Raw genomic sequence first — 25,240 nt, 5'->3', positions numbered from 1 at the left:
CCACCCCTTCGGCAACACTGTGCAGCCACCCTGCAGCACACCGTGGGTTTGAGGGACCAGACTGGATGGATGAGGATGGACAAGCAGTGGAGCAGGTGGGACCAAGTAGGTCCATCCTTGGCAGTTTGAGAACCAAGTGGAAAAAGCCCAGAGCTCCCGCGCCCGATCTCTGCTTTGAGCTGGACTAGGTGACCTCTGGAGGTCCTTCCCAACCCAGATCCTACCACCAAGAAAGAGACCAACCTCCGAGCTGCCTCCCATGAAACCTTTTCAGCCCCACCAGGCTGCTGCAGACGCCTTTTCATGGAGCTCTAGAGAAGCAGCACCAGGGATTTTGCTGAGGAAAGGCAGTCACACCTCACGGAGGCAGCAACCCCCGCCGCTCCCCAGCCCACCCGTCACACCGGCTGACAACACGCTGCAAACAGCGATCTTGGACAACTGTTCTCATCCCCACCTCCCTCGGTGACCTACTTACAAGTCATAAGGGTGCTGGGTGTTGAAATGTATATTAAATTCAGAAAAAAACCCCAAAAAAACCCATCTTTTTTTTCATCCCAGTTCCAATTTTTTGGATTTAATGTTTAAAAATGCTCCACAGTCAATCACATTTCAGAGGGCAGATAGGCCTAGAGATACAAAGAGAAGACCTAGAGATGTAAAGCAGAGACTCTGCGCGCACACATTTTAACGTGGGTATCTGCAAGAGAGACTTGGGGAAGGGGACACCGCAGGCAGAGGAGACAGGTCCTGGTTGACCGGAACCTGAGCAACTGGTGCATTTTTGTTTGTTTATTTGCTGTTTAACTGCTGCTATTCAGAGTAGTTGGTCAATTTTCAATGCAATGCTTGGCCAAAAAAATAAACGTTTAGCAAATCGATTAAAAAGTAAAACAGAAAAGCAACTCATGGAATTTCCTTGCAGGAGCCCCAATTCCCAGCTCAGGGCCCTTTATTAAGATCTGATACTTTATGCTGATCTTCGCAGAGGTAAGTAGCTCTTTATCGGGGTACAAAAGCAGCATCCGTGTCCCTTCCCACCCTGTGTGGACGTCTCAGACACGACAGATGGGCGCGGGGAGCCCTGCACCCCAGCCAGCCCCAGCACCCTCCTCGCTGCCAGATCCGTCCCCCGGAGCCCAGCGCATCCACTTCACACACCCCACACGGCGCGAATCGCTCCCCAGTGAGACACCATCTCACACAAAGCTCCTCGCACTTTTCCTGCCACCAAGCCCAATGCTGTCTGAAATTCGGCTGCCACCAAAACATCATCCCCTGGGATGAGTCAGGTTTAAGATGCTCAACACCTCAGAGTTGCCAGCAGCCCCTCTGCTCCCCTCATGTTGTTGAGTCCTTCAACGTCACAGCAGTTTTGTGTATGTAGAACTCACCTCAGCCAAGCATCCTGGGGTCCCAGCAACAGAGACTGAACCTCTCTGGTGGTCTACCATTTCCCTTTAACTTATTTACTTCTCCCACATCATTATAGCTCACATTATCACAATTATCCCACAATTAACCAGAAGAGCCCTTGCTCTTGACCAATGCAGCTGACAAGAGCAAAGGTGCAACTTCCGTGCTTGGAGAAAGCAAGAACCTCTCCCTACAAACCTTGGTGGGGGTCACCCCACCACCCACCCAAACCGTCCAGGAAGGCTGCTCGAGGAAGAGGAGGCATTACCTGGGTGAGGTGCGGGTTGGGGTTGAAGCCACACTGGTTGCAGACCTTGCTGTGACACTGGGTGCAGGCATTGAAGTTGGGCTGGCCGGGGGAGGAGGTGAGCTCCGTCGTCTTGCAGATGGGGCAGAGCGTGCTGCTGGGGAGGGGGGCGATCTGCGGCAGCGAGTAGGGAGAGGTAGGGGTGCTGCCCCGGTCCGGTGACACTGAGGGAGACCTCCCCGAGCCCTGGCTCCTGCTGTCCACCTGCAGCATCCGCCGCGCTCCCTCTGCCGCCGGTCCGGGCTGGCCCCGGCCCCTCATCTCCCGGGGGCTCTGGGTGCTGGGCGCAGTCTGGGCGAGGGAGGGGGATGCTGACCCCTGGGCCCCGGCCTGATCCAGCTGCTCTGGTCTCCTTGGCGTGCTGAAACACCATAAAAAAGTATACAGAATAAGCCAGGTTTAGTACATTCAAATGACACCAGTCAATGCAGAAAGTATGTTAAGGTCCCTCTTCACTCCTGAAGCCCCAGCTCAGCCAAGGAGACACAGCAAAACCACACTGCAAACCAGAGAAATTGTTCAGATCAGCAGAAAGATACACTTTACCTTATGAAACAAGGCACAATTTCAGCTTCCTCGTACATAATCCAGCAGCAGAGATGTAATCGAATTATTCAGCATTTTTGGAGTTGAACTTTAGTCAGAAAGTTGTACAGAAAACATGAATGAGGAGCCTGGGGCTCCCCATCAGCACTTCTCCGGTACAAACCAGCACTCCAAGAGGCAGCAGCAACCCTGGGCCGCAGGTTGTGGGGCCCTTTCTGCAGGGAGACAGCCCACATGTGCTAAACCATCTTCTTATCACCTACTTGTATGAGTTGCTGTGAAACAAAAAGGCAGCAAGGAGCCCTGTCTGCTGAAGGAACAGCCCTCCCAAAGGTGGCAGCAGAACTACTTATACTTTCGCGACTGTCAAGCTGCCCCCAAGTGAGTCACAGGTGAAAGCAACTGAGGGCTGGTTTCCCAGGGGCCACAGCAGTGGGAAATTAAGAGAGAGGGCACCAGCTTTGCTTTAGGAATCATTACTAAAAGGAGAACTGTGAGGAACAGGTGCTTGTGTGGGGTGGCTGGCCCCAGCTGAACCCTCTTCTGGGTGATGCGAGTCTTCTCTGCACAGAAAACCAGCTGGGATGCGCCAGGTCACCAGGACGGGACTACCAAACCTGCCTGTGAAACCTCAGCTCCCCAGAAGGAGCAATCCTGGGGTGGGCATCGCACCTGCTGCTGCTCAGCAGCTGTCCTGGAGCCTGCGTGGGATGCTCAGCACCCCGCAGCATACGATCCTGCCCCCGCCCAGTGCTCGGGGAGAGGGTCGAGTGCTCCAGGGAACTCCGGAGCAGCTACAGCTGCAAGAGCTTTGAGTTCTTGTGCTGCAGAGCATGAGATCCTGCCCGTCCCACCTCCCGCGGTATTGCAGCGCAGGTACCCTGTGATGTGCTGCTGACAGACCGTGAGTGCAGGAGAATGGATCTGCCACGCAAGACGTTTATCTAATTACAGAATAATTTGGTGCACATATTTATCAGAAAGGCCCACAAATATTTCTCAAAAAGGCAGAAGCCCTAATGCCCCCATTACCTGTGATCTACAGCTGTTCAAGGAAAAAAAATACTCAGAATCTCAAATTTAATAAATTGTTGATTTACCCAAGCAGGATCTGACCTTATGAAGGTTTAAAAAGGGAACTTAAATGCATAAAACTAATGAAATTCAAAGTGCATGTTGCCACAGTAATAGGAAGTTGGATGAAAATAAATATTAAAATAGCACTTTGGGAATACTGTTCAGCTGAAGATTGAAACCCACTTCTCTGAAGGAGGAATCGCACAATAATAATAAAGCAAAGCAATAAGGGAGTAACGGATCTGTTCCAGACTAAAGAGCAAACCACACCTGGCCCTGCATCCAGACACCTGCAATCGGTGCCGTTTGCACATGCTGCTCCCCCATCGTGGGCACTGACACCCCTGAGCCGGAATCGGGATTTGCCTCCGGATGCTGAGGGCTGCAAAGCTGCTGCCCCGTAAAACATGCGGCATCATAGCTCGTGGAGATGGGAGAGCACAGTCCTAGACAGCAGGAGAAAGTACTGTCGGAAAGCAAAACGCGCCTTCTCTCCTTAAATTTAATTCTTATGAAAACAGTATTTATGTACCAGCATCCATACTATCCTACTGGTGTATTATTCAACATTGAAATAACATTATTTGAAGAAATTAATGTATATATGGTCAAATAACTGTTGTTTCGAACAGGAGAATGGTTGTTCCACTGCAAATTTCAAAATTCAATTTATTTTTTTCCTATTTGATACAAGAAATATGTTTACCACCAAGTAGGAATTCTGACCAGATCTGACCACAGAAATACCATGAAACCACAGTTTCACTTTCCAGCTTAGTGAAAAATGGAAAAAACATATAGCAGCTACCCACAGCAGAAGTGTTTAGTAGTATATTAGTAGCTATCACTTATTTTTGTAGCTGGTATTAGTTGTACTAGCAGTCCGGCTTATTTAGTTCAAGTACCTTTGTTAAACAAAGAGTGAATTTTTTCAGCCCAGGATGGAGCTTCTTCCTGGCTCCCTTCACCTTTTCAGGTGCAAAGGAATGCCATGCACCATCTCCATCCCGCTCCCAGCAGCAGTTTCACTCTCTTTTAATGCATTTATTTATTTTATAATTATCCGAGATGCCTCAGCTGTCCCCTGACATGGGCTGGGCTGTCTCTCACTTGCACTAGTGGAACGTGTCCCCGAAATTTTAAGCCCAGAAGGAATCATCTGGCCTGTCAAATGCAGTAACTAAATCAAGAGAGATGCCCCAGGAAAGAACATGAGAACAGTCATGTTGAGTCAGATGCAGGCCCACGCTTGTTGCATGTTTTACCAGGATGTTCCAATGTTCATATGTCTCGTACCCATCTACAAACCCTTTTGTTGTTGTTACCGAAGTCCAAACTGCAGCTCATCCCCATTTTTCACTACAGCCCTCTCCATCACTGATAAAAATATTAACTAACACTGGGCTGCTAACCAGTTCCAAAGGCATTCCTCCCAATGCCACTAGGTCACTCATTAACAATTAAATTGGGATGTCTTACTAAGGCAGGATTTCACCTGCCTTATTGATTTTGCACCACCCTAATTGTGAAATTGCTCAAACACCTCCGCAGGTCCAAATTCAGCAGCGCTCTCACAGATACCAAGAGAGTTATAATATTGTCCAAGTAAAGAATATTGAATGCATTTGACTAAGCTCATTAACAATCATACCGTTGAGGTTTCCATTTATTATATTCTGTCTATTAAGGCTTTATTGAGAGAAGGTCAGACAGGCAGCTCTATTAATCTGCCCACAACCACCAGCAGGTTGGGCAGCTGGGAAGATGCCATTTGCTTCCTTATTTATTTTATTTTAAAATTGAAAAATGATGGCTTTCTTCTTGCTTTCCAGAACTCCCTTGATTTTCCACCATGAAGCTGACACAGCATCAAACCGTGCCAGAGCCAGCCTGGTTGTTCAGTGAAAGAAGCGTCTGCCCATCTCCCGACAAGAATTGCAAAACACCCACAAAAATTAACCCTCAGCTCCGGGCAAGGGAGAAGGCTGAACTGCAAAGGTTGCTCGCCACGTAGCCCAGAGCTAAAAATCACCCTGACAGATTAATCTGCACCCAGGTCCGCTTCTCCGCCAGACAGTTCTCCTGATTAAAAAAGCAGAACTTCCCGTGTTCCACCCGGGAACAAGCACAGATCTGAAACCAGCCTTTCTATTTAGGGCTAGTGTCAACGTCATGGCAGGCTGGGAGGAGAACAACTGACTGAGATGATCAGAAGAATGAACAGCGTAATGAAAACCAAGGGTCAAAGCCATTCTCCACAAAATCAAGCTCAGCGGTGTGAGGTGTCACCAGCACTTTGGATTTTTTGTGTCTGATTTTTTTCCCTTCTGTAAAAACTTTTTTTTTTTCTTTAAAATAACAAGAGTTGGAAAGGCTTTAAAAACAGAATCCCATTTACAGCCAAAACAAATGTTCGACCGTTGGTTAATGTTTAATTTCAGAAAAAGATAGTTTGTCCTAAACCTGACTTCTGATGGCACGGCCATATCCATGAAAAGATGCCAGCAGCTTTAGGAAAGATGAAAGCGATACAGTGACATAATATTGGTCTACAGTCCTGTTCCAGTAAACTGGTGCAGCCTTTTTACTTGGGAATTCCCAGGTGAAGGCAGTGCCCGTGGAAGGGAATTGCTCTAATTTAACTCAGGTAAGTTCATTGGTGCCACTAAATTTTACAGACAAGACCCAAGCTTGGAGCCAGCATCCCAAGAGGTGTCAACGGGTCCTTTTTCATACATGATGCTAACTGGGGAGCAATAACCATCACAAGGTAAATGCCAACACCATTAAAATCTTTGCTATAAAACAAATAATAACGACATTACCCAAAATCTACATGCATGGCTGGTAACTTGGTCTTGTTCAGGCACAGTTTGTGGAGAAGTTCAAGAGAGCACGTGCATTGGTTTTCTCCTAATTTAATGGTTTTCTCCTAATTTCACGTTCCCCCCTTGAACTCGGCAGCCACATCCATGTGCTCAGCTGCCACCCAACCCTGGCAGCACTCACATCCACGGGGGGCTTGGCATCTCTGAGCCGAGAAAATCCTTCGGGAGCTGCAGCCCATTTATGCAGCTGGGAAACACGGATTGCATCCCTTTCTCTGCCTGGTGGATATTTAAATGGGTCTTCTGCTCACTGGGCAACTGATCTAATTACTACATTATAGTGTATAAAAAGAACATGAAAACAAATGGCACCATTGCCATCATTTCACACAGAGCATGCCCTGCTCAGGCTTCGCAGAGAAGAGCTGGATTTGTCCATGGAAGGGAGCTCGTAACTTCACATCCATATCAAAAATAAGCAAAATGGGGACAAGCGAGTCTTTTCTATTAGTAGAAAAAGAAGGGAAAACAAATGACTGGTTACCTGCAGTAAAACCAAGTGTATGAGAAGCAAACAAATCAAGAGAAAGCATGAAAAGAAAGAAGATGTGTAGACGCTCACACCCAAAAGAGGGAGGCTGGGTTAACGAACACGAATTAGAGCTGCTCAGCTACGAGCAGAGATTTGACCTACTTGGTTCGACTGAAACCTGATGTGAACATACACATGACTGATTTTAAGAATCACTGAATATAACCTATTTAGAAAAAAAAGAGGTAGCTAAGGAAAAGGGGAGCTGCATTCTATGTCAAAATGGCACTGGCTTTGACTCAGAAAATCCGAATTCCTAATGCTTGTGGGTCAGTATAGGAACTGCATGGGATAATATCAAACATTAGCTGGTATATGCTGCCTATCAGCAAGTCAGACTAGAAAATAGGACATGCAACCTTTTAATAAATAAACAGAAAAAGATGTGTCTGATGAGGAGGGCCTCCGGTTTCAGCTACATGCTCTGAAAATCTCATACTGAAACATTCACCAAGCTTGGGAGTTTTCTCAGTGGCAGCTTGGTAGCTCTAAAAGTGCTACATCCAACACAGAGAATCCTGTATTGGATTCTGCTTTCACTAAAAAGGAAGCAGTTACAGAATTAAAAATCAGCACCTGCTTAAATACAAGTGCCCTCGACTTAATTACATTTCTGTCCATGCAGGAAGAAGTTCATGCTGGAAATGTGTGTACTGGATGGTTTAAAAACAGCGAATGCCACGCAGCTGAAAACAAAACAGAAAATATGAAATGGTGACTAGAAACTGTCAGGGAGCATTTTGTTAGATGCCAACACAAGCACTCTCGTGAATGGCCGTGGTGGTTAATGCCTTGCTTTTGTGAGCAGTGGAAAAACCCCATTCTCCCGCAGCGTTGTGCTCCAGGGCTGCTTTATCCCCACCCACCAAATAAGATGCAACTTTTGTCAGGCAATTTTGCTGTGACCGAGGCGTCCCTAACACCCATCTCCTGATGCTGAACGGAATGCTGGGGCTCCTGGGCAGTCACTTGGGCCCCTAACCTCCACCCACATACCTCTTCTCATAAATACAGAGGAACATGACACCCTCGAGTCCTCTGCCTCCCTGCTAAACCCCCCTGTGTCTGGAGTTCAAGGGGGGCTACCAGGCAGGCAGTGGCATAAGCCACTTGCCCTTAACGTACCCGCCAAATGACCCTCCCCAGAGGAACCGCATCCCAGCACGGTGCTGCCGTGGGGCAGGCAGCACTGGGACGCATGGTTTGCCGGCGTCTTCCCCTGGCCCCTGGTTTTGCAGAAGATAACACACTGAGCACTGCTGCCAGCTTCTCCATTTAAAATGCAGAGGTCTACGCAATCCATGGAAACGTAACAAGGACCAGACGTTTTCCCGTTTACATCCACACTATAGGTGCATGACTCAGTATTCTGCAAAGGCAAGATTAGGAAAAGCCTCAGTCCACCACAAACCAGTTATTTTCCATCTTATTAGCATCACGTGTAGTTCAACTGAGAATCAGCAACAGGATAACCCACCAACGTCACTCACGCTGCTGTATGAAGCAACGTTGTCAAGAAGCATCTGCCATCTTATTAGATGAATCCTATGTACTGAAAGCAGGGTTTATGACTGATTTAAGCTCTAAATAATCATTTACTTGCTTATTTACATTCCTGTACACTGCCTTTCTGTACGTGTTTGTGAATCATGATCAATTGCATTTGGACTAGATGATTGTTGCAGGTCCCTTCCAACCAAACTATTCTATTCTATTCCATAATTTTGTCATGTGGCAAATAAATACTTAATCTGCATCTAACTTGGCCCTAGTAGAGCTAAGAACAATTTCCCTTCAGGCAGTTTGTGACATAAAACCAGAGGAAGGGCTGCTCACACCCACCAGCCCAGCAACCCCAAACTTCTCTCCGGAGAATCCCAAGGTCTGACGTCTACCGGTCACCCTATGGAGACCATGGTGAACATCTGCAACTGGTCCCCATAGAGTCCAGAGCAGCCTCTCTGAAGCCCAAGACCTGAACTGGAGTCAGGGGAGACTTTTGCCTCTCTCCCATAAGCCCTCGCAGGCCAGAAAGTCACCGAGTGACCTGCAGACCCCAACGTGTTGCCCTGGGGAGATGCTCTTTCAGCTGCTAATGCCCAAAATGTGCAGCCACCGCTGTCAGGATCTTGGCCAAGCCCCTCAGAGCCACCAGCAACTGGCATGACAGAAGAACCTGAAGGTAATGATCTCAGTCCAATACATATCAAAGAGATTTCTTCTGAGATAGCTCTACAAGAGCAGGCACACTGAAGGTTGAAAGATTTGAACGGGTCTCCTTTTCAAGTGATGTAACTGTTGCTGAGAACATTTACAATCTTGAACTTCAAAGCGTTAAAATCTCTCAAGGATAAGTGGGGTGTCTGATATCCATTCTGCCGCGGTGTCAAGGAAAATCTGTTTCCTCTGCAGAAAACTACATGTAAATCTTCCAGAGAGTGAGCAGGAGCGACTTCTCGATCGTGATGCAATCAGCTGCATGGCGTAAGAGCAGCGGTACGGCAAGCTGCTGAGAGCCGGGACGCAGATGCGAAGCAAGAGCCCCGGCTCCACCGCGCCTGCAGACACGCCATCCCCGGGGTGAACGCCGAGCTATTAGAAATGTCTGCTAGATTTCTGATCCAGCGCCTGCATCTCTCTGGGCACTGAGGAAGTATCTGGAAGATATAAAGCAAGGAGGACCGGTAGCTATTCCAGCGTACAGGTGTGGTTGGTAGGTCAGCTTTGGACCATGGGTGCGGGGGAAGAGCAGCCCTGGGGCCCCCAAGGAGAGCTGGAAGGAGGGGAGGCAGAAGCACCCCCACTGCTGTCCCCCAGGGTGCTGCTGAAAGGGGGATGCTCAGCACATCTGCTCAGGTGCGGGGTCATTAAGTGTCCCCATGCTGAGCGCACCAAACTCCACGTTAATTGAGGTGAGCGCTGGGGATGGCCGTGCCTGGGGGATGCTGCAGGCGGGATGGTGAAGCTGCCCGCAGAGGTTCTCTCCTCCTCACTGCAGGACTTGGAAGCTCTGCAAGAGTGGTGAGACCCTGGTCCGGGTTGCCCAGAGAGGTGGTGGATGCCCCATCCCTGGAGACATCCCAGGCCAGGCTGGATGGGGCTCTGAGCAACCTGAGCTGGGTGAAGATGTCCCTGCTCACGGCAGGGGTGGCACTGGATGAGCTGGGAAGGTTCCTTCAACCCAAACCATTCTATGATTCTAAATGATGAAGAGCCCTGCCACTGAGATACAGCCCCGTGACCGACAACAGGAGCACGTAGTGAAAGGGCGTCTGAAATGGGGATAAATGTCCCCAGAAGTCCCAGTGAGGGGTGAGCTGGAACCATCTCTTGAATCAGGTTTCTACCCAGCTATTCGACGTGTGGCCTCCGTGTTCCTCCCCAGTGGTTGCTGTGAACCAGTCATTTATGTATGTTAAAAATCATATAATTTATAAAGAGTTCTGACAGTCTTGAAAATAATGCAGGCACCAGAAAGGACAAGTATGATGGGTAAAGTACCCCAGCCAAGGAGCAACCTCTCCCCTCCACCTCCCTCCACTTACATCTTATAACCGAGCTCTAGCAATTAAACAGTAAAATTGCTGATTGCCGTGGTCACATTTAACCAAAGACCTTTGTCCCAGTAAAGCATGAATTACTGTACTGTATTTATGAAATGCCAACAAAGCCACAAGATAAACCACGGCATCAAGCAAAGGAATTTTTATGGCGCATGGTTCACAAACACTTATTTTGTAAACCTATAGTTTTAAAACTCCCTCTAGAGAGTCCTGCAACAGGCACGGCGCCTGCTCCCAGATGCCAAAACTGACGATAGAAACTTTCTGTAACGGTGACCATAAGAGACTCAGCTTCAATCTGTTTGTAGGACTGGAAAAACACACAAATACACATGACTACTACACTGTTCACATTTAATGGGGGCGGGGGAGAGGAAATCAGTAAAAGTGAGAAATTTTGTTAAAGAGAAATTAAAAGCAGCAGATGGAAGGGTAAGAAAGGGAAATTTCCATGGCACCTGTTAGCACATAAGGGCTTCCGGCACAATGTACACTATCAATAAAAGGTTTAAGACATGGCCATAACAAGGCAATATAATTAAAGAGTGGAGCAAATAAGGCTACAGGAATAAAAGGAAATCCTTCAAAAAGTAAAAATTGTATCTAGGTGAGGAAAAAACACAACAAAAAGCCAGCAAATTTTGGCAAATTAAATTTTAAAACCTAATAAAGCATAAAAAAAAATCCCGTAAGGAACAATTCATAAATCAGGAAAAAAAGAAAATCTAAAACTTTAGAAACAGGCAATCTGTCAAGGAATCTGGAAAACTGAAAGAAAGTTGAAATGCAACAGATATATTTAAGGAATGCAAGACCGTAAAATAAAAGGTAAATGCAACCTTTGCCATGTTGTTTGCTAAGGAGGAATTTATGAAGGTTCCCATGCCAGAACTGTTTCATATACAGGATTAGTCTGAAAAAATGCCTCAGGAGGACAAATGTTCAGATAAAAAGCTAGAAAGAAAGAAGGAAAAAAATAAGTAAAAGATGGTAAAATAAGGGGAAACCTTCTTGTGGGTTAATAGCTGACCACAATTTCGGACACCAAGGATAGAGGTTTTCACAAGCAGAATTGCAGGACCGTGCCATGGGATATGTTCATAAATGGCCTGGGAAGGAAGGGAATAATGAAGGGACAAGTTTGCTGAGACATGCAAATTTATTCAGAGCATTCAAAGCTAAAACTGAATGCAAAGAGCTTGAGAAGGCTCTCCTGAAATGGGTGTCTCGTAACGCCGCGGCAGGTGAAATCCAAGGTCAAGGAATGTGGAATAACGCATAGAAGAGAAGACAACCATAGCCACGCACGGTGATGGGCTCTAAATGAGGTACTGCCGCTCGGCAAAGAGTTCTTCAAGCCATTTTGGACAGTTCTCAGAAAATGTCAATGTAATGCTCATCAACAAATACAGAATGATCTACAAAAAAAACCCCAGACAATTAAGTTATTTTGGGAAAAATGCATTCGGGAAAGCAAATCAAAGAGAAGAGCAGAGGCAGCCCATTCCCTTGACTCGCTTCTGGCTTTTTCCCCCCATGGCAAGTGGCACAAAGGTCTGGTTTTGCAAGGCTCCCTTTTGAGTTTTAGGCTTGATCTGGTCCAGGAGCTGGAGGGATTTCTGCAGGTGCGGGTGAGCGCTCCAACGCTGAGAGCGGTTTGGGCTGGTGGGTAAAGAGGCTCAACCCCAGGGGTCCGGCTGCGCCAGGACAGCATTCACGGTCCTGTCCACACCACCGGCAGGTCCCCGTGCTCCTACGAAACCCCTGGCCGCAAGAAATTTGCTTTTGACCATTAAGAAGCTGGGAAGACTGCATGGCCCCTTTTCTGGATGAGTTCCACCCATGCTTTAAAATTAAAAGCTGATGCAAAAAAAAAAAAAAGTATCATTATCCATCTCTGTGACAGCTTGAGTCAACCAAACTCAGCCCGGAACAAGGAACAACGCTCATTCCAGGCATAAAAAATAGGAAGATCCATCAGAAAGAGAAGTGCTGTTAAAAATGAGGCAGTAATGACATACCAGAAAGAAACCAGCTTGTATTTTTAGAAAAAGGAAAAAAAAACCCAGTTAAAACTGCAATTTCCAGGAGAGGAAATCAGACGACCACACTGCAGAGAGACAAACAGCTCCTGGTGACTGCAGCAACAGAAAAATCCTGGCTTTGCACCCTCTTTGTTTGAGCTTGGGCAAATGAAACGTGAGAACTCGTATTTTTTTTTTTGCACTTGTGAAAAATTGTAGCATTTTTATCCATCCTGCAATTGTGTCTTCCACCTCACAGCATTTGGGCCGTCCCATAATTGTCCCTCTAACTCTTCCACAGGCCATTTAGGTCCTTAATTTTTTTTCTGCTGTTGCCTCAGGTTGGCAGGAGAGCTGACATCTAAGGTGTGGAAGAGGAATCAAGAGAAGACCATTTGGGCAGGGCCTGAGGAAACAGGGATCAACTCACGTCCTCCCCGAGGAGCTCTAAGTACTGCACACATAGAGGGGTACACAGTAAAGCTGATGAGCCCACACTTTCCTGCAAGGAGGAGACATTCATAGAATCATAGAACTGCTTGGGTTGGAAGGGACCTTAAAGATCACCTATTTCCACGCTCTGCTGTGGGCAGGGACACCTTCCACCAGACCAGGTTGCTCAGAGCCCTGTCCAACCTGCTCTTGAACACTTCAGGGCTGGGGCATCCACAGCTTCTCTGGGCAGCCTGTTCCAGCGCCTCCCCATCCTCATGGTGTCCAACATGGCCAGACACCCTTGGATGAAAATTTCACATCAGGCTGTGCTGGTGAGAAACACTCGTCAGCTGCAGAAGCTTCTCCATCCCTGACGTTCTCCACACCAGCACACGTGGTCCAATAACGTCTGTTATTGGAGATGAGACCGCGGTTGCAAGCGCCTGGGGCTGCCAGCCAACTGCCCTGCCAGGACAGGCTGAATATAGTTGTTTGTGTGTCTTAGATTTGTATTTCCTGGGTTTCAGAGATGTGAATCAGAAGCCCAAATGCAAACAGCAAACCGAACTCAGAATTAATAAACATTTTTGTGTGTAAAACTTGTTATTCACAACAGGAAAGATAAAGCAAACCCAAAGAATAATACATTACCAATACAGTAAGACATACCATCAACTTCAATATTTCAAGCTGTTCAGTTTAAATGTACTTTTGAAATAGGAGAGTCTGAAATTCCCCTGCCAAATTCTTTATAGGATCAAAGGAAAACACTTCTTCAGCGTCTGCAATTCTTTGAGGCGCCTTGTCCCTGCGCACATTTCCCTGCTACACATACCTCAGACCAGAACATTTGTCCCCAAAGAGACTGATGCATCTGCATATTTGATGTATCTGTCCTCGAGGTTCCATTGAAAGGTTTGACTTAGCAGAAATGGAAGCAGGTAAAATTTAAGGCTGAGAAGTTGACTTGATAAGTGAGCCAGATTTTAGATATGTTGATAAGTAGAAAGCGTTTCTCATAACTACCCAAAGCAGCTAGCTGATTTTGTTTGCACATTTCAAAGAAAAAAGAAAGGCACAATAATTTGTTAATTCAGAGTGTTTGGGACTGTATTTTTAGTTAATAATAAATCAAAATTATGTCGGTAACTACTGACATGCATTGGATGAAACAGAGTTGTACAGCCAACTGGAATCATACCCTAACCCATTAACCAGTGCAGCCAGGAGGCACTCCAAGATGAAAAAGGCAGATAAAATAAAGTAGAAAAGGGACGTCTAAGGAGATATTTCACAGAATGGTTTGCAGTTCTCTCCCAGAGTGATGTTTCTAGATGCCTTATTTTTGCCAGGTTAAGGTAATCAATGGCATATAACATAACAACCTCTTTCCCCCCCAGCTACAGGATTCCCAAGCAAAATTCCACAACGACCTGCGTACAGGTGGGGAAAAAGAGAAGGCTTGGAAATTCCCACTCCTTGGGACTACAGCACTGCCCTAAATGCTGAGAGACGGACGGGCCAGATGCCGAGCAGCACGGGACGATGTACAGCGGTGTCAGCAGAACCCGCATTGCTCCTCACGTACGCCGGCGCCGGGAGCATTTATGGAAATCCCCGGTACAATGTGCTCCGGCACTATCTGCTGCAGACATCTCACAGGTTCATTTTGGAGCAGACACAGCCCAGGGATGTGTTTTGGGAGCAGCCTGGCAGCGGTTTCCTCGCCCTCCTCCGAGCCATTCCCAGCAGGGGAGCAGAGGAGAGCAGAGAAGGTCCCCAAGGGCAGCAGTCGGAAGGATAGCTACCAAAACCTGCCCAGTCTGTTGAGAAAACTTGCTGGAAACAGGTCAAAGGAAACCCAAAATACGGTGGCTTACTGTCAGTGGGCAGAGGACAACACGGCTGATGCACCTCAGAGGAAATACAGGGAAGATCTGCATGCTCCAAGGACAACACACAGTTCACTGCATCCTACTGCTGGCCCTACAAGGACATTAATGGTCCCAAACTTGGAGCCCCACAACGAATCCTGAACTAGGAGTCAGTAACACAACAGCAGTTACCATGGACAAGCTACTGAAAAAGCATACTGCAAAATTAAAATAGAAAAAAATGTATTGCTCCATCCTGTAGACTTGGAGGTCTTTGCTGAACACAACGAGAATGGTTTAGGCTGGGACCACTTCGGGTGTTTAAGCTAATTCAACCAAACCCAAAGGCTTCAAACCATCAGGATTCACCCTGGCAGTTAACTGGGAAGTTAGTGTTTAAAAAAAAAAAAAGAAAAAGAAAAAACCCAACCAAACAACAATTTGTCTCCCTAAGAAGATTAATAGGTGCATTTAAAGAAATCAGTCTGTAGGCTTAATGAGAAAGAGGCAGCAAAATCCTAAATGTGAGACCTCCTACAGTTTTTCAGTCCAGCTGTACAATCAAATAATAGTTTATGTAACTAGGATTGGAACAAAATAAATTAAAAGTAATTTCATGTTTTATCAAAGGAAGAAGTACAGTTTGGAGTCAACGTGCAAAAAGATGTAGTTCAGCATTGCATTTTCCCCAAGCCTTTCATAAGCTTTGTATTTTCAGCTGATTTGTTTTTTTTCACGAGAGCAAGGCAAATTACCAAGTCCCTTAAAAACTTACACATTTCCAAATTTCAACTGTTCCTATTTTATAACTCGTAACTTCACATATCTGTAACTGAAATGTTTTCTTTAGATTAAAGAAAAAAAAAAAACCAACAACATGCTGTTGTTCCCAGGCTGCAATCTGGTTTTTTTCTGGTTAAAAAATTTTAAAAAGTGGTTAACAGCTACAACATGTCAATCTTTGAAAGTAATTCCCACACACAATTTCACCCTTTTGCAGACATTAAATATGGTAAAACCTCTTCGTACTCGTCACGTCTAGACTGAGGAAGGAAGGGTGTAATCTACCGACAGACTCTTTCTCATACTGGGGAGCCCATGGTAGACCCATCTGGGTCTCAGGTGGGCTGGGGAGAAGGGCAGGACCCCTCTGAATTCATTTAATAGCTGAAGAAGACATGTCTAACATTACCTTCATGCTCACGTACAACTTCTGAGGATGGAGCACCCTGAGGAGGAGCACCCTGAGACCATGCCAGAAGAGGTCGTGTACTCCAACCGACTCCTAACAGAGCTCAAAATCCATCAATAAAGCCAAATTCCAAAATAAATCCGCACATTCATGACGCTACGGTCCTCAGGAGAGCACTAGACCTACAAAGTGATGTCCGCTGGAGCCAGGCTCTGAGCTCGGCATCAGCCTCACGTCCCCCTCGGCAACTGGAGAAGCCTGTGAGCCCCACTGCCAGGAAAGAATCAAAACAGGTTAAACCACAATATTATACTGGCGGGGAAGGAAAAAAAAAAGAAAAAAGGTTCAAAAGCTACTCTCGGTTATTGACATCTGGCCTCTGAAAGTCTCCCTGCACAGACATCTGTGCCTCTGGGGCGGACGGAGAAGGGCACGTCAACACGGAATTTTGTCACATCTGCACCGGGCAACATTTTGGTCCAAGGTGATTTTTTTTTTTCCTGTGGCTTGCAGAGGAGCTGTCAAATCCTCACCTGAAAGCTGTGTGGGAAACTGCTTTGTCACATCTGAGAAACCATGGCCCCCAGCAGGTCCCAGAGCCAAGAGAAGAATGATCAGTCACACCTGCTCAGAACTCCTCGGAATTCAGCAGCATTTCTCAAGCAGCATGGATGCATCTTCCCTTTGAGCCACACAGCATCTGCCTGCTCTAGGTCGTGTTATAACCGTCTAAAATGGGGGAAACCCTCCAAGAAGAGTGCAGGAGATGCTGTTCTCACGGGGAGCAGCCAAGCACACTCAGGCAGAGCAGGTTTGGATGGCTGCAGGTGGGACAGGCTGGAGGTGGCAGCCTGCACCTCACAGGGGGGTGGTGAAGCTGCGGGACATCCCAGGCAGAAGTCACAGCCCAGCACAGAAGCTGTTCACAGAGAACGAGAGAACACTGAGAAACACAGGGATGGCCTTGACAGTCTTCAGAGAGGAAGGAGAGAGCTTCTCATGGGTCACAGGAGCCTGGGCAGAGCTTGCTGCAACTCGGGAAGTCACTGCGCAACTGTGCTGCAGTGAGAAGACTCAGTGTCCATGAGAAGTCCCTTCCTTCCCTCCTGTACCACCCGCTGCCTGGCTGCGAACATGGAGGAGAGGAGCGTGGTGGCCAAGAATAGGACCACCACATCATCTCCAAAGGCTCAGCTTCAAGTCCTGACCCATGTACCCCTGCTGTGTCCCAGCCATGCAATGCACCCCATCATCTGGCTGCAGAACCAGAAATGGGTGAACATCCCAGTCACCACCGCTCCCTGCTGCAAAACCAGCTGGACAGGATGGCACAAGTCCAAGTTTGCAGACAAACACACCTGGGCTTAAAGATGTTGTTGTCCCTCAGAAGACATATGGAAGTTAAACTACATCTGCATGTCTCAAACATGTGGAGTACCGCAGGCAAATCCATTTTGGCTTTGCAAGGGAGAGTATCTCATTTAAGATCTTAGTCGTTACCTCGATAGCGGGACTATACGATGGGGCGACTAATGGTGTCTATGAGCAGGTAATGGCCGCGAAGTCTCCTCCGCTCCTGTGCTCCTCCCTTTGCCCACCAGCACCTTACACACCCCATTACAGTCACTTGGCTCTCGGACGAGCACCGATGGTGTCCAAGTGGAGATGTTCGTCTCAGTTGCTCTGGGGTAAAGGCTCTTCCTCATGTCAGGGAGCAAGAGGAGGACAAGGTTGGGCTGATGGGGCCACCTCTGAGCAACGGGTTTTCAAGCAGAACTGCTGCTGCAGGGGACACTTAGGACAGGGATGGGAGAAAGGTCTGCGGTCTCTGATATTCAAGAAACAGACAGGGCAGGAGAAGGGGTTTTTTGCTGTAGCTCTTCTAAGAAGATGCCTAATACACTTTACTGCATTAAATATACACGTATTTTCCCTCTATAAACAATGACCTAAAAACACAACTAAATCATTTTTGACAAAAGAGAATGCACCAAACTACTTAATCTCATCTTCAGGGGGAATAAACCAGTATGAACAGCTAATCTGCTATACATCACAGCAACTACAGATTTGGGCTAAGGGAGACCACATATTTTAGGAGGTGAAGCTTTTATTTAAGCTTCATGTAAGCATATATCCCATTGCACCTGCTGGTAAACTGCTGCTACGCTTATTTGTGCTCACTGTTTATACATCTTGTTGCCATTTGGCCAGCTTGGACCTCTAAACTCCAGATTTCATTTTACCTTTGTTAGCCATCGTGACCATCCTTACCATCCAGTACCAGAAGTCAGGCTGGATGGCACACCATCACTTTTTGTCTCAAGCCAAACTATGCCACTTTAAAAAGAGAGGAAAAACAATACAATTGCATTAAGCGGCAGCTTTTCTTGCCTTGGTGGATGGTGTTCCTCGGACCCTAAGGAGTTCAGCCTGGGCAGGGAGCTGCTGTCTCCTGCCCCATCCAGTCTGTTAATGGGGCTCGGGTCTATCTCAGTATCAAACACACAGCACTAAGCTATAAAGAGGCCGAGAGCCAGCAAGATGCCATCACCGGCACTTAAGTCATCTTTAACGTTAAATATGAGCAGAGCAGGGGTGAGGAGCCCCCCAGGAACACACCTTCCGCCCTCGCTATAAATCACAGCCCAGTGTTTATAGGATGCAATTAAACTACTCCCTCTTGTAGGCTCCTAAACAGCTCGTTGGAGGAGCTGGGTGTTCTCAGAAGGAGCCAGCTCACTACATTTATAAAAACTTTTCAGTGTCAGTGACACGAGAAGCGGTACGGCATGCCCGGCATGACTGACAGGCTGCACAGCAGCGCTTCGGGGTCACGCCAAAGCTCAGCACCTCCAGGCACTAGAAAAGACAAAAAAAACCTGTTCATAAGAACAGTCCTGCCCATGGACTGATGCAAAAATAACAAATCTGTCATTCAAACAGACATTTGAAAACACATTGATGGCTCAACAGCAACAATCTCAATCCAAAGAAAATACGTGCAACACTCATAACAGTTTACGATGTGTGGGACTGGGATGACCATCGGCACTTGCTGTCACTCACCAGCTGAAAAAAAACCTAAGCAGCATCCAGGAGCAGCAGCTCTCATCAGCAGAGACATTTAGCGAAAAACCAGAACGCCATTGCCGCGGAGCCTGTTTTGCCAAACTGAGCTACCCGGCTTTTGGAAATGCTTTTGCACCCTGACCGCCTGTTCCCTCCTTCTGAAGGTGCATCTCGTACGCTAGGACATGAGTCTGATCTTGCAACAGGATTACTAGAAAAACAGCCTCGGCCGATGGTGTGCCGTTGTGCTGTCATGCCGGGGAGTTGGTGACAAGGGCTGTGCTGACAGGCAGGCGGGTTTGTTCTAGTGGGTACACGTCCAGGCGCACATCGAGTATTCCCCAAACCAGTATAAACTGCAGGAATACACCACGGCGCTGAATACCTGTTTGCAATAATTGGGAATATGATGGGAAGCATCAAATCCATGCTCAGTTCACAGGGCAAAGAAACAGCTTTTCTCAGACGTGCTGGAGAAGCAGCAGCAGCCCATGGCAGCACCAAGCACGACCCGTGGTGTGCAGGGACCCGCCGGTCCCTGTGGACGTGGTCACCAGAGCTGTGGCATTGCTGAGCATCAGCAGAAGAGGCCGAGCACCAGCACTCGGGGCTGTGGTGCACAGAAATGGCCCCGCCACAGCTGCAAACCACGCGAGAAGGAGCCAGAGACTCCTCCAAATCTTCCAACCAGCACGAGACAACAGAGCAAAGCAAATCAACCCATCCAAAATCTTCTACATTCTTATTCCTGAGTGGAACGGATGGCACCGGCGCATCCAGGAGCCCCTCGCAGCAAACGCGCAGGGTAAAGAGGCAAGAGCTCAGCGCAGCATCCAGGCTGGTTTCAGCGGCGAGAAACCCCAACCTCTGCAGCGGATTGCAAATCTGTGTATTTGTTTTGGAAATAAAGGCATTAATATTTGATGCCAAACATTTAGAATATTGATGAGCGTGTTCACAGAAGAGGTTTAGGAGTTACTTAAGCACCCAGAATTGTGCTGTCTAAATTCAGTGGCCTAACGGCTGCTGTCATAGCCATCAAAAGTATGGAAAATACCTCTTGCTAAAGGGAAGACGCTTCCCAGCTGACAGCACCTGCCCATCACGAGAGAGGAAGACGAACTGAAGCCCAGTGGGATATTTAACAGAGCAAATATTTTGACTTGATCTGTCAAGTAAGCCATTTTGTACTCCTCCTTTACCTTTTATTTTGCTCACACAGGTTTTATAAGCTTGAAATGTTGCATACCTGTTCTTTCCTTCCTCACTTAAACCCAGCGTCAGCTCCCTCCTGACCCTCCAAATGTCTTATAGTAAATAAACCAATACTTACTAAGCGCGGGTGCATGGCAAGCTTTGCCAGAGTGCCAGTCTGCGAGTCAGCAAAAGGCCAAGAAAAAGCTATTTTAATATTTGAGGAAAAGGTTTTCCAGTGATGCTTCTGATGGCACCGTCTCTGCACAGTCCTGATCAGGGCTCAGTCTCTTTGGGGATGGCAGTACACGGAAACAAATACAGAGCTTGGTTTCTACACAGCTGTGAGCCCTGTGCATAGGCTGTTTTTCCATCACACAGTCTCATTTTATGGCTTTATTTCTGGCACAGTCATACAAAAATGGACATTGACTGCTCATTTCTGCAAGCTGGTGGAAAATGCCCATTTAAAAAGAAATAGGCAAAGTTGATTTTTTTTTTAAATTACTTTATGTATATACTTATTACCTATAATATTATTGCTGTGGTGCTTATCGCAAGAGAACAGGCCAATACCCAGTAAACGCAAGTGAGCTACCAAAAGGGCAGAATGGAGCATCTGAACTATTAATATTTTTTCCGAACTTGAGCTATTTGCTCGAATTTGGAGGTGTGCGTCTTTCAGTCCTGTTTCTACTACGCTCTTTCGTATCCCCTGATTTCTGTGACTGCCAAACAGACCGATGGTAAGTGTACAGCAGGGTAAATAGGATGGACACTTGACTTGCCATCCCAAGCCAAGTGAAGGTTTCGGGGAAGCACTCACGGCACAGGCGGGAGCTGCTACCGCTCAGTGCTGGAAACTGCCCGTTGTGCTCACTCCAGCTCGCAGCATGCTGACCTGGAGGCTTGAGAAATTCAGGGGTATTGACTAAAGTGGCTTCTTTAGCACGGAAAGCAAAGGTCTCGGTGACCTCTGCCAGCGTGATGTGGGAGAAAGCTTCTTTCTGGCCCCAGAGCCCCACGGCCAGCCCAGCCGTTTGCAACGTGTGTCTCCCAGGCTCCGAGGAACAGCCACACCAAATGCACCACGGCTCCCACCGACAGCCTGGGCATTCGTGGCTGATACTCAATGCCTCCCAGGAGACGGACCCTCTTCACCTCTGCTGTCCTTCAGCTTTAGCTCATGCATCCAGGCATCAAAAAAAGCCTTTTACGAGCTCCACAGCTGAGCAGCAGACAAAATGAAAACCTGAATGAATCGGCCATAAATCAGGTACACACAAATGTGACCAAAACCAGCAATAAAGTCTCTCTTCAGGATACCAGGAAAACCAGCCACCTAAAGCTCTGTGCCCGAAGCTACGTTTCTAAACTTGGCATCATCTCTGCTCTGCCATCCAAACCCTTTTCATCAAGCTGGACCCTAAAATTATCTTGTCCCTTCTGCTCAGGGTGTCTTTTTGGAGGAACAAACCAGAACCACACTGCCAGGCAGCTGGAAAGTTTCAGTCCGAATGCATCCACAACTGATTTCTGTTCCTTTGATCCTACAGATTAACACCACTCTCATCTTTTCTCTCCTCTCAGGTGACAGTGGCTCCCTTTGTCCAGGCAGATAGGAGCAACACTTCCCTCCCGCCCCAACAGCATCACCCTGCCCCGGTACCAGAGCCGGGCACAGCTCTCCCAGCCGAGATTCGGGCAGCACCGTGCACAGGGTAAGATCTTTGCACCTGCGCTGAAAACACCTCGCCCGGTGCAACCCCACACCACCTTGGCCTTTTCCAGAGCTGCACCCGCCGGACAGCCCAGCACCGCACACACCTCCTTCCTCCCGCACTGCCGCGCCTCACACAAAGCAGCCAGCAGAAAATCAAAGTTCATAAATATCAGAAGATATCGCAACCTAGTGAGAAGACGCTACTTTTACAAGACGTTTTTTACTTCTGAAGTCTCTCCATAGTGCATGCACAGTTTCTTGAACACAATTATTATGAATTTAAACACAAGACCCCAAAATGCAGTGTAACTCGTACACGTGGCAATAGTCTGAGTATCTTATGACACAGAGCAAGTTGTGAAAAATTACACAGAAAAGTAACATTACTATGGATTTCATTGACTTGTATACAGATTTAGGTTACTTAATTCAGAGAAAAAAAACCAAAACAAACCTGCCCAAATAATGAGAGAAATTCACTTTCTCTTGCCTTGCTACGTGGGATTTCTGGAGCCGTACTTTTGCACCACGCACTCGCTGCTCAGTCAGCACAAGCCGTGCTTTGCTAAACCTTTTACAACATCTGGTCTATCTTATGTGCCCACTCCTGCATCTCACAAAGACGACTTTCTTCTTGAGGCCTGTTTTTTTCCTTCATTTCCACTTTGTTACCTTGAATTAAAATCCCTAAATGTTATCACAGCCCCCCACACTCCTCCCACACTCAGTTTTTAAACACTGCTACAGATCAGAATCTTCCCCATCACACCGCCGCTCCAGCAGCCTGTGCCACCAGCCCGCAGAGCCCCGCGTGGCCCAGCTCTTTAATTGTCTTAATTAATTGCAAGGGAGGGCAGCTCCCCGGCAGCAGCTCCCCAGGAGGGGCAGGAGCATCAGCTCAGCGTGCGAGGGCTTGGGCACGGCCCGACACATCAACACAGCGTTTCTGGCAGGAGGAGCGAGGACAGGCAGTGCTGCAGGGCTGTGCTGCTCCATCCTGCCCGCCTCCTGTGCTCCAGGATCCTCACAGCCCCCGGGATCCCCAGCCCCAGGACCCAGCAGCAAACCCAGACCTGGGGAAGCAATGGAAGAGCCCCGTGGCAGCGCCAAAACAGACAGAGACGGCAGATCTACACAGCTCCCTCGGCTGATCTTGTTATGCCAGCCTAAATAGCCATGTGGGTATTTAATTTGAAATTGTTAGGAGCAACCTACAAACAAGTTCCTCCTGGCAGATTCCGAAGCAGAGGGGTCAGTGACTCTTGAGCAAGGGGAACAGGAAAAAAATAAAGGAAAACAGGCAGGATTTTGCTCAGGGGTATTTTTTCACGCTCTCTATGTAAAAGCTAACAGAGGTTTTACAAAAAAAAAAGCCTGTCAGCAGCTCAGATACCCTTTAGGGTCCCTGAATCCCACCTGGATGGTAATGTGCAGCCTGCAAGCAGCGATTGCAGCTGGCTGGCTGGCACCAAGAGGAAAGCACCGCCAGGCGAGACTGCAGCCTCCCGTCCGGGCTCCCACTCGCGTTTTCTCTGTTGGAAGTAACGTGACCGACAACACAAGCAGAGCTCATCGCCGCATGGGCGAGGTGGAGAGCCCGAAACACTGCCACCTCAGCCACACACCGTGGGCAAGCTGCCGCCGAGTCCCCTGCATCCCTCCGTGCAACTTTCTACTCCTTGCAATTATTTTTCCAGATGGGGTGATATTTTCGGATTGGCTTTTTTTAAAGGAATATCTCCAATCCCACGCCCACTCCTGAAGCAGCTCCCCGCCGGCTGGCGCTGCCTGGCAGAGGGAGCGCGGCTCAGCACGGCTCCCCGCGAGGTTTTGCACCGGTGACTCCTGGCAGGGCTGCACGTCCCTCCTGTTACATAATGGCCGTTCCTGTTGGTGCTGGCTCCAGTTGGGGTGGCCATGGTCGGGGTGCCCGCAGACCTGGTGCCGCTGGGCACTGTCCCCCTGCCCCGACCAGACCCCCAGCCTGCTCCCCAGCTTTCGGCTTGCCACCCGCCATTCATCACAGCCCTGCAGGTCCAGAGCCCTGGTCACCCTCTTCTAGACTGCCCTTTTCCTCCAGGCTGCATCCTAAAATCTCCCCCAAGCCCTGGCTGCTCCTCAGTGCCCTATGGGCCCCATCCCCACCCAGGACCTCTTCTCCTGCTGTGCACGGCCCAGGCTCCTCAACCCCAAAACACATCCCCCCTCCTCCAGACCCCAGTCCTCCTGTGCCACCCCAGCCCTCACTGCTGGACCCTCACCCACCGGGCAGCACCCCCCTTTCTTCTGCCCCCCAAAACACTGTGGTCCCCACGGAGGGTATGCTGTCCCTATCCCACCCTAAACCACACCCCTACCTTCCCCCAGCACCCATGAGTGTTTCTGAGCTGCTCCCTGCCCTAGGACTGCACCCCCCAGCAGTGACCTGCCTTGGGTGCCGTTATGTCCTCCCTACACCCCATCTACCCCCCGTCCCTGCCCGCACCCCAAACGGCCGCACCGCGGTCCCCCACAGTTCGCACCCCTTGCAGCCCCTCCCTGACCCCGCCTGCCCGCATTTGCCCGCACGCACCCCGCACACCTGCAGCTCCTGCCTGCCCCCCAGACCCCCGCAGCCGCCTGTTGTACCCCAGACCCCCACGCCCACCGCACCGGCACCCGGCTCTGCCCGCACCCCCGCCCCAAAGCCCATCTGCCCCCGCCCCCCGCGCTCTGACCTGGGCCCGGGCGCGCTGCCCGGGAGCTGTCCGCCGCCGCCCGGTGCTGAAGGCGGCTTGGAGGCGGCGGGCGGCGGCGGGGCCCCGGCGGCGGCAGCAGCGGCGGCGGCGGCGGGCGGCAGCTGCCCGTCGTCGCCGCCGCCCTCCAGGCTGGCCTCGTTGCCCATGGCGGGCCGGGCGGGACCGCTCCCTCAGCGCAGCGCCGCCTCCGCCGCCATCAGCCCCGCGCCGCCATCGCCGCCTGCCCCGCCGGCCCCACGCATGCGCCGCGGGCACGCGCACCGCCCAGCCAATCAGCGCCCGCCGCCCCGCCCTCCACCGTCTACCCCCCCCCCGCCCCGCCCCGGCCGGCACGTGCCCCCCGCCTCGCGGGCGTGCGCAGGGGCAGCCAATGACAGCGCGAGGCGGCGGCGGTCGCGCGGGATGGCCCCGCCCCGCCGAGCCCACCGGCCAATCCGCGCCTTGCACCCCCCGCGCCCGCCAGGCGGCGCCACTCGAGCTCGCATCCTGACAACCAATGAGCATCCAGTCTCCCATGAGGTCACACCACGACGGCCAATGAGCATCTGCTTCTGCATGAGGTTACATGCTGACAACCAATGAGCACCCAGTGGCCCATGAGGTCACAGACTGCTGCAGGACGTCACACCCTGCCAGCCTTGGGCATCACCGTCTGACAG

The 25,240-nt window shown here is 49.2% G+C and overlaps 1 protein-coding gene across 1 annotated transcript in view; it reads right to left on the bottom strand.

Annotated features, from left to right (window-relative positions):
- BSN (bassoon presynaptic cytomatrix protein) overlaps positions 1-24,727 on the bottom strand; it is a 90,681-nt gene extending 65,954 nt beyond the window's left edge. The window contains exons 1-2 of the mRNA XM_065642624.1: positions 24,561-24,727; positions 1,685-2,084 (exon numbers count right to left, since the gene is read on the bottom strand). Of these exons, the coding sequence (XP_065498696.1) occupies positions 1,685-2,084; positions 24,561-24,727 (567 nt within the window). The remainder of the gene's footprint in view (positions 1-1,684; positions 2,085-24,560) is intronic.
- Positions 24,728-25,240: the final 513 nt, after the last annotated feature.

Source organism: Caloenas nicobarica, chromosome 11 (assembly GCF_036013445.1).
Source record: "Caloenas nicobarica isolate bCalNic1 chromosome 11, bCalNic1.hap1, whole genome shotgun sequence".
Taxonomy (NCBI): Eukaryota; Metazoa; Chordata; class Aves; order Columbiformes; family Columbidae; genus Caloenas; species Caloenas nicobarica.
The sequence above is the reverse complement of the archived record's forward strand: the minus strand, read 5'-3'. Positions and strand labels throughout refer to the sequence as shown.